At 36.4% G+C, this 9,873-nt stretch overlaps 1 protein-coding gene across 3 annotated transcripts; it reads left to right on the top strand.

The window, feature by feature from the left end:
• The first annotated feature begins 348 nt into the window (after positions 1-348).
• LOC108676754 lies at positions 349-7,674 on the top strand. Of its 3 annotated transcripts, none has more exons than XM_047881927.1 (8): positions 349-471; positions 655-692; positions 1,082-1,281; positions 1,488-1,679; positions 3,745-3,843; positions 4,356-4,526; positions 6,004-6,190; positions 7,476-7,674. In XM_047881927.1, exons 3-7 carry the CDS (start codon positions 1,129-1,131, stop codon positions 6,169-6,171), a joined length of 783 nt encoding a protein of 260 aa, XP_047737883.1. In that variant the 5' UTR covers positions 349-471; positions 655-692; positions 1,082-1,128; the 3' UTR covers positions 6,172-6,190; positions 7,476-7,674. The 3 variants fall into 3 exon arrangements, with proteins under 3 accessions (XP_047737883.1, XP_018020375.1, XP_018020376.1); XM_018164886.2 differs by having other exon boundaries at positions 655-793; XM_018164887.2 differs by lacking the exon at positions 6,004-6,190 and having other exon boundaries at positions 655-793.
• The last annotated feature ends 2,199 nt before the right edge of the window (positions 7,675-9,873 follow it).

Here is a 9,873-nt window from a genome sequence, read left to right as displayed (position 1 = left end):
TGGTTCTATTGTTTACTCGTTAGTAGTTAGTGGAACACTCGTTGGTTCCACTAACTCATTCGTGCTGCTTGGACTAAATTTCGATTTTCTTTGATCGGAATGATATGAAAGTAAATAAGGAAAAATGTTACAATTCGGTAGGTGAATGAAACCGAATGTCAGGTTATAGAGGGCTTAGCCGCAATTTAGTGAACTGCTTCCCTGTTCGCATAATTTACAATTGTGTTTATAACCTCCATCGTATCTTCTATAAAAGACACTTCCTTGTCGGTCAATTTTTGAACAGCTTTTCCCCATGCGTCGAAGTTGAAGTTCGAACTTAAAAAACGTCAGTAGGTGCGTGGCATTGCTGGCGGAAGAATGCCGCGGATCCGCTCTGCTTTAAGTGTTGGTAGTTCTCAAAAGGCTTTGCCCTAGCTAGTAATTGTGAAAATTTTTCGTCCTTAACAAGGGAAAGACCGCTCTTTCTAGGTGAGTTTTCAGAGAAGTAACTTGATGAAATTTTCTCTTTATCATTATACGATGGAGCTAGGAGTTTGAAAAGAGGATTGACGACTTTTCCATTAACTGTTTTGATTGTTCACAACAATCGAGAGATTTTAAGTGAATTCTAAGATTAAAGAGAACGGTGTTAGATCGTACGCAATTTTTCAGATGGCGGTAACGTTTGGCAAGCTGATGTCAAGACGAAGGTTTGTGCGTGCCATTGGCCAGTATCTGTTGGTGTTGGTGATGGTGGGTTTGGGACTCCTATCCCTCGGAACGCATCCTGCACTCAACATATGTGATGATGGTGAAGATCATTATATATAGATTTTATCAATGAATGCATGATGAGCTAATTTACGTACAGCAAACACTCGATGGTTTCCATTGTAATTATTGTTATTTCAACTTTATGGTTTACAGTGACCTGTCCAATCTTGTTTGGTACAAATTTCATTAATAAACTTAGGTAACTATTAAAGCTTTTGAATCTAATCTTATATTTCATTTTCTATTATAAAACTAAACTTCATATTAAGTGCATGCATAGTACGTAATCTAATTTTTGGAGCATTAATTTTATCTTTGGTTACAGAGTGCAGTATCATCACATTCACACGTCCGCCGCATTCAGAGTCTCGAATGTTCATAGAACACATCATTGACAATGTTATAGAACCTCAGCGAGATTCTGCACCATGGCCCCTGACACAAGAAGAGATCACACAGTCAATTAGACAAGACACTAATGCCTATACAGTTAATCAGTTCCTTATGGGATACATTGATGACATAGTGAGTATTTACTTCGAAAAACTAATTTAAATAAAAATGTATGCTCTATGTTACAAGTCAGTGCGTTTAGTTAGATTTTACTTCTAAAAAAATTATCCACCTAGTATGTTGAATTATTGGAATGTTTTCTTGTGCAGTCAAAATCGAGGCAAATACTTTCACCCTGGAAGAGACAGGAACACCTTATTTTTAACTCCTAATTTCAGGTCAATGGTACTTTTCTGGAAGTTGGAGCAGGGAACGGAGAGTTCCTCTCGTTTTCCAGTGCTCTTGAATTGATGCAAAACTGGCGCGGGCTGTTAGTAGAGCCGCGCCAACAGGCGTACCAACACTGCCGGAAGCGGCGTAGAGCGGCTACGGCGAACGCTTGCGTCACCGGCACCGATTACCACGGCAAAGTAATAGCACCTGGAGAGACTAATGTTATCAAATGAACAAGTATAGACTTTTTTATGCTTCTATGAAACTTATAATTTTACTGAATAATTACTACTAGTATGGAAACTATAGTTACATTTGATCGTTTGGAACGCAGTTGACAGGCAGGAAAACGTTCTAATTCGTGTACTGATCAGTATTCGGTTGCTGAATTAGCTCCTATTTGAGGCAGTGGCTCCCCATCGTTTTATTATGTATAAACACTTAAAAAGATCACAGTTTTCGTGTATTAACTTTTACTCATGGCTTATAAGGGCAGGGTGGCCCAGTGGTTAAAGTTCAGAGTACCAAGATTGGTGCAGAGAGGTGCGGGTTCAATCGCAGCTCTGTGCGCCAGTTTCTGGTCAGAATCGGCAAGGAGGCCGGGCGGTTAAGCAAAGCAGAATTGTAGCAGTGAGTTGCGAGTTCGAGACCGCAAAATGTTGTGAATGTTCTGCAATATTAAGAATCGGCGACAGGCCTACGGCCTAATAAACGCTGAAACCGCTATTATTATTATTAAATACAAGGTCCCAGAAGGATTACTAAAATTTGAAACAAGAACCAACACCAGAAGCCACGGCTATAAACTAAAAAACCGCGTTGTTATTACACATCCATGCGAAAACATTTCTTCTCGCTTCGAGTCACCGACATGTGGAACAGCCACCCTGATAGCATCGTTGACGCTCCGAGTATGAACGCCTTCAAGAAAAGACTAGACGAAGCTATGCAGGAGCATATGTTCAGTCTTAAGAGGCCTAGCAACTTACGAACCTGGCAATAAGTCCAGCAGCTATCTCAATCAATCGTCAGCTATGGAAAGATCGGGTTCCAAACGCCGGATCCCTTGTGAATCAAGTCACGAAAACTACAGTAATCGGCAACAGGCCATGGGCCTATTTCTTCAGTGCCGACACTTCTATTCTATTCTATTAATATACTAATACTATTAGCCACTAATATGCAAAATTATTTGCATTTCATTCTATTTTTTTTTCAAGAGTGCATGAAGTACGAGTGTTTTATTTTGTATTTAATAGTTGGCCGCTGGGACACGATATGTGACAATTTTTGCAAATGGTTGCGCATTGCAACACGGTAAACGTTTTGTCATGTTATGCAATAAAGGATTATATAATAAATAATATACGTTTAAAAATTACTTTTTAAAGACAACACTTTCAAAGAATCCAGTATCTCCAATCTTAAAGATGTACAATGAATTTCTCATTTAATTTTCGAATATTAAAAATATCAATTTTTCAATTTTTTTAATATATAAATTTTTTTAATATATAATTTTTTTCAAAATTATTTATTTTATTAATTGATTCATGCATTGCCTCTGATTTCACACAAGTGTGCAAAATTTCAGATCAATTAGACAGGTAAAAGTGTGTCAAATATCAGTTATAAGATTTGTATTTATTTTGACATTTGATTCATGCATTGTCTCCAACTTTACACAAGTGTACAAAATTTCAGATCGATAGGATAAGTAGAAGTGTATTAAATTTAGATTACAAGATTTGTAGCAGACAGACAGACAAACAGACAGACAAACAAGAAGTGAAGTTAAAGAGAAGTGTTGTAAAAATATAACTCAGTACTCACTGAAGTGAGTGACAAAGAGCGCATTTTCTCGTCACGGACGGACAGACGGACGGACGGACAGACGGACGGACGGACATGGCGGGCACAATAGGGCATTTCTTCCATCAATGAGAAAATGCGTTAAAAAATAAAATAAATCAGAAATAATTCATGAAAGTAGAAGATTTCGCGTCCCACATGCGAAGCCTTTGCGTTCCACATTTGGAAAATCTCTGATTCAAAGAGCGCGATTCTGATTTATTCCCAATTTATGCTGGTACCGTTATTAGTACTGCGTTTATTGTGAAAGATCTGTAATACTAGCTGAAATTTTATGCACTCAAAGACTTACGAATGAATGCTAACTTTTCGAACGAATGCTAACTTTTTGCGAGTTCGAATGAATGCCAACTTACGAACGAATGCTAACTTTTATTTCAAATCACTCAGCAATTAGTGTGGACCCCAAAAGTGGACACTACGCTGCCACTTCAGTTGCAGCAGTCCACGCTCTCCAAAGCAGCCATCATCGACTACGTGGACCCGGCTGTTAGTTTGTCGTTTCTTTCTTCGTTTATATTAAGAATGTTTTGTTATTGGACCTGCATTTTCAAAGAGCCATAAATCTACTTTTAAAATTGTCGAGACTTCTAATTTCATTTGCTTATAAGCATTTGAGAGTGTTTATAAACCAATATTGGCATTTGTTCTAGATTTTTAACAAACTTGAAATTATGAACAAAAATTTTTACATTCAGAAATAGAGTGAATCCGTAGTTTCTTAGTTAGAAAGTCCGAAGCGAACGTTTTGCTCTGAACTGCAGGGGCCGTATTATCATAAATGGTTGAGAGTTAGTAACTTCGTCAGTCTATCACTGACCGCTTTACAAGCTAAATCACATGCGAGAAATTAGTTGCTACATGTACTTCGGCCGCTACATGTACTTAGGCCGATATTTATACTTAAGCCGATAGGCGTTCCTAAGCGAGTTGTGATAGTACGGCTCAGAAGAAGAAAATAATAAAAATATCATTTAGAACAATTATATATTATCTCCAAGGACCGCGATGATGGCGATGTCACTCTGGTGCAATGCTATACTCTGGAAAGCCTCGTCGTGGCCTACCTCGAGTCCATCAACGCCACAGACCAGCCTATCGACCTACTAATAGTTGACACCAACGCGGGGGAGCTTCATATCATGGAGAAACTTTTGATACCGCGATACAGAGTGAGTAAAGAATGTTCTTATTAAAGTATCTATTGTAATAAGTATCTAGTAAAGTATATCTCATAGTTAGTACCTAGTAAAGTATCTATCATACTAAGAACCTATACAAAAACTGTCATAATGGGGATACTTTATAAGGCCAAGTGACTATGTCGTGATGTAGAGTAAGTTAAGTATCTATCTTAGTAATTATCTATCGTATTAAGTATATATCTATCTTAGTACCTATGTATCTAGCGCAGTAAGTATCTATCGTAGTAAGTATCTGGTAGAATATCTATTATAGTTAAGATATATTATTGGGACTCGTGGCTATGTTATGATGTAAAAAAATAATACTATGTAAACAAACCAATTTTGTCTTACCCCTGTGGCGAATTATGTTGTAGGAAGATTCCAAATGTTTTTATTGGTGCATTTTCTTTGTCGACAACCGAGCTAAGTTTGAAAGATAGCAGATATGAAATGTTTTCTTTTCTCGCAATAGTTAAATACTTTTCAATGTGGGTTTTGGCACTTTTATGGCATGGTTCTATCATCAAGGTGTGATTCTATCATGAGTTATTCTATCTATTAATGCATGACTGAAATCAAAATCTCATTATTTTTGCATGCCTTCTGAAAAGTTTTTCTGGCCTGACGTACTGACAATTTCGGACACTCTTGCACGAAATTGATATTTCTGTCATGCTCTGGGCTTGTCATCGCCTCATATTTGGCTGTAGTTCATCGTTTGTGTTACTTCCAGTCTTTATACATGATTATTTTTATTACATTAAGTCATAAGCCAAGACACGATTTTGAAATAAAATTTGTTCATTAATAATAACCTGAAATCAACAGGTTATATGATCGCCCTTTTTTACCTCCCCGCCTATTCACACGAATTTTACAACACTTCTCTTTAACTTCACTTCTTGTTTGTTTGTCTGCTACAAATCTTATAATCGATATTTAACCCACTTCTATCTCTCCAATCGATCTGAAATTTTACATATTTGCGTAAAGTCGGAGATTTATCAATTGACAGAATAAATCATTTTGAACAATTTAAATTTTTTTTATTTTAAGAATAAAATTAAAAAATTATTAATTTTCTTAATATTTCATAATAAAATTAGAAATTCATTGTACATGTGTAACACCGGAGACACTGGATGCTTAAGAAGTGTTGTCTTTAAAAAGTAATTTTTAAACGCATATTATTTAACTATAATAAAGCACAAGCTACCGCGCGGTTGTGAAATAAACTCATTAATCATTAATAACCAATAATACTTTTACGACGTTTAGCTGCCAGTATTTTTACAACTTTAATTACACTGTAGAACTTTCACGAAGGTAAATTGCCGATACTTCTATAAGGCAAGGATGCTACCAATGCTTATATTTATAACTTTAAATAGCAGATACTTTCAATTAGTTAAAATACCGATTAAATCAAGAAATGCTGTTGAACGAGACCGTTTTTTTTCAGTACGTGTTGCTCCCAATACGCGACAAGTACGAGTATCAGTTTGCTCTGAGCATCGCTGGACAGCTCGAGCTCAATATGACCGACGACGGAATGCTTCAGGACGGATATGCGCTTTTCCAACATAAATCTGTCGGTCGCCATATTGAATTTGTAGCGGAGTTTGTATGACGTCCATCTTGATGATGAGGTATGTTCATTGTTCATCGTGTTTTCAATCCCGCCGCTAATGATTGCGATTGGCAAGGACTTGTACCTTTAGCACCCGTCATTATAGTAGTTGTGATTAGCAAGTGACTGTGTAACTTAATCCCTGCGTTGTTTAAAGTTCGAAACAATATAATGAATTGTAAATTTTTTATAGATTTTTCACTTTCTAACTATTAGCGATCGAAATAATATCGTAAATAAATAAATTAAAGTTATGAGGGTAAATTCCTCCTTATATAAATAACTTGGTATAGGCTAGCTTCCGCAACGAATGCATCATCCCTGCACATTCATCGCGTTGATGAGGTTAGCCGACTTGTTTTAATTATCCAGAATTAATAGCGTTTGCTCTGTGTTTAGCTCTAACTGAGACAGCAGGGTTCGTTCATGCCATTATGCAAGCGTTATAAAGCTTCGCTCTCGTCTAAAACGGTCTCCGAGTTTTGTCGCCTTCAATGAATTGCGTGTAGTTTATAGTATCTATAATCTATTATATATAATAGATATTCTGCGACTTTATATTCTACTATATACAATAAATTATTACACTCAATCACTAAATCATTGTTACTAACTTTCCAGTGGTTAACGAGTAACCCCCGGAGAGATGATCTCTGTTAGTAAGAAGACCAACTATTTCGCATGCTAGGTATAGGTATAACACATCAAGGGTAACGTCAGAAACCAATATTAGAGCCACCAATTATTCTCACAGAAAGGCAAACATTTGTCGTTCATATAAGAAAATTCGATCAATTCTATAAACATAAAATCTATAAACACAATTCTATAAACATCAAATTCTATGTTTTTTTTTCACCGAGAATAATTCTTTGCATGGGCAGTTTTTTCGTATCAGCATCGCTTGCATTAAAATAAATTCTTCCAAAATATTTCTAAAGCCAATATGCATGCGCATGTCAGCAGATTTCTTTCCAACTAACGATGAAGTTTGATCCAAGAATGATTGCGCGTTTCATTTCCATGAATAACTTAGTTCTACAACTAATAACATAGATTGACAGCTTTATATTAAAGGATAGTGACGAAATTTTTTTAGAATACCGTGTGTTACTGAAAGATATTCTGTGATTTTTAATTATGTAGTCTTATATGTATACAGCATCGAAACTGTGTAATATATTTTTATAATGTCAACAAATGCGTATAACCCATTCTCAGGTCTACGTTTTCACTAATGTTAATTTATAAATTTAAGGCCCGTTAATTATATCAACATGTGCAATTATATTTACCAACTGCAGATGATACTGGCGCACGGATCTCGCCATGGCGTTGACATTTCCACGGTGACGGACAGGCTGGGCCTCCAGCTTGTATCGCCGGTGACCGCGGCATTCGGATTTTCCATCCTGGCGCATCCTTCGATGTTACGAGATACCAGGACTCCTGCAGCACCTACTCCATAACCCTAAGCATCTCGTCACAAACGGCATAGCCCTAACCATCTTTTTAGTACAACACTTCTCTTCTAATTTATGCTTGTTGTTTGTTCGACTGCTACAAATCTTATAATCGATACTTAACACACTTCTTCTTCTCCAATTTTGACCTGGAATTTTGCACACTTGCGTAAATTCAGAGACAATGCTTGAATCAATTGACAAAAGAAATAATTTGAAAATTAAAAAAATTATAATAAAAAAATCAAAATCAAATAATCAATTAAAATCATTTTGATTTTGATAAAAAAAAAATCGAATAAAAAATAATAGAAGTCAAATCAATCATATTTGTCTTAAAAATCAATCATTTTATTTTTTATATCAAAATAAAAAATCAATATAGGTATATAAAATCAAAATTTTACATTAAATCAAATCAATCAAGAAATTCATTGTACATGTGCAACATCGGAGACACTGGCCTCTTTAGAAGTGTTGTCTTTTAAAAGTAATTTTTAAACGCATATTATTTTTTGCTGTTATCAATTCAAAAGTGTTATTTACGAAATCTGTTAGATGTCAGTATCAAAATCATCAGCAGTATCGTCACTTCTAATTAAAATTTATTGATACATCCCCCTAGCTTGCCTTTGATTACATAATATATATGATATAATAATATAATGAAGCGTTTATTAGCCCGTAGGCCTGTCGCCGATTCTTAACATCGCAGTACATTCACAGCTTGTTGCGGTCACGAACCCGCGCCCCTCTGCTCCAATCCTGGTACTCTGAACTGTAACCACTGGGCAACAATGACGAGAAAAATTATATATTATATATAATTATATATACATAAATTTTTGGTGTAGTTTGGCAGAAGATTTTCTTTAATGCAGGTTTCATTGAAGACCAGAGAGTATTTCTTATTGACAATTTTCTTATTGTTTTTCTCTATTCGGCGAATTAGGCTCTTGATAGGAACTGAAAAGTCAAATATCAGGTTTCCAAGGGACATTTTATTATAATTTAATTTTACGACGTTTCGAATGCAACTTCATTCATTATCAAATAGAGGACGAGTTTTGCAACAAGTGAATTTGAAATTTTGAAATGACAATAGTACAAACATAGGGTATAATGGATACAGATTGGAATCAAAGCTTGAATTACGAGAACAATTTTAACGTCCTGACAAATCCGGTAGTTTGTAAATTAATAGCTGGAGACTTGCTTGATGATGAGAGCCTCAGCTATGGCCAGTCTCGTGGCGTCTGGGCATCTCATGACGATTTTGGTGTGGGTCTCCAATGTCGCGCGAGTGAGTGTCTCATTATGAGCCTCCCTCATGTGGTTCTTCGGTCCTCCGGTCTGGAGGTGGCATGTTAGGCGGCGGCTCAAAGTCGTGCTCATGGCAACACCGTTGATTTGATGGTAAATTTTGTTGTCAGGTGTCCGGAAAGGCGATTCTGAAGTACAGATGCGGAGGAGATCAAGTAGGACCTTTTTAGGGACTGGTGGAGCCGGTAATCTTTCATTTGAATAAACATGGTTAGCAATTATTTCCAAAGTTTCTTCTGTAGGAACGTTGGTAAAGAGGTTGGTGACGTCAAGTGAAGCAAGCATACCAGATGGGCGCCGACCGCGAAGAATTTCTAAGAAATCGTCTCTAGATTTAAGTGAAAATTTCTTCGGGATGTATGGTTTTATTAGAGCATCCAACTCCTGGGCTGTCCTGTAGATTGGAGTTGTAACCTGAGAAATTATGGGTCTGAGCGGGTTATTCTCTTTATGGTTTTTAACGTTGCCGTAGAGGTAGCCCGGTGAATAACTGCCGACGATCGGGGTAAACTTTCTTGATCCAATAAGTGAGTTTGCAGTATTTATTAATTTGTTGGCTCTTCTCTGAATTTGTTCTGTTGGGTCTCGTCCGAGGCGACGGAATTTAGATTCATCGGAAACGATCTCATTTATTTTTGAATTGTACTCAGTTTTGTCTAAAATAACAAAGATGTTGCTTTTATCCGCCTTTCTTATGACAATTTGTTCGTTATCTCGGAGTTGCTTTGCTGCTTGGCCTCTACGCTACGCCTACATAAATTTTTGTAAATGATAATTCAATGATATAGATTTTTCATCTTGGCAGAAGTTCGATAATACGTCCGCCGTGTTGGTTGATACTGGAGAGACTCAATATTTTGCCGATTTTTGCTCAAGATTTCTCATAATGTTTAAGTTAGTAATGACTGTTGTATGT

The sequence above is a fragment of the Hyalella azteca genome, unplaced genomic scaffold, assembly GCF_000764305.2.
Source record: "Hyalella azteca isolate HAZT.00-mixed unplaced genomic scaffold, Hazt_2.0.2 contig9135, whole genome shotgun sequence".
NCBI classification, from domain to species: domain Eukaryota; kingdom Metazoa; phylum Arthropoda; class Malacostraca; order Amphipoda; family Hyalellidae; genus Hyalella; species Hyalella azteca.
Note: the sequence above shows the minus strand (reverse complement) of the source record. Positions and strands in the feature narration are given on the sequence as shown.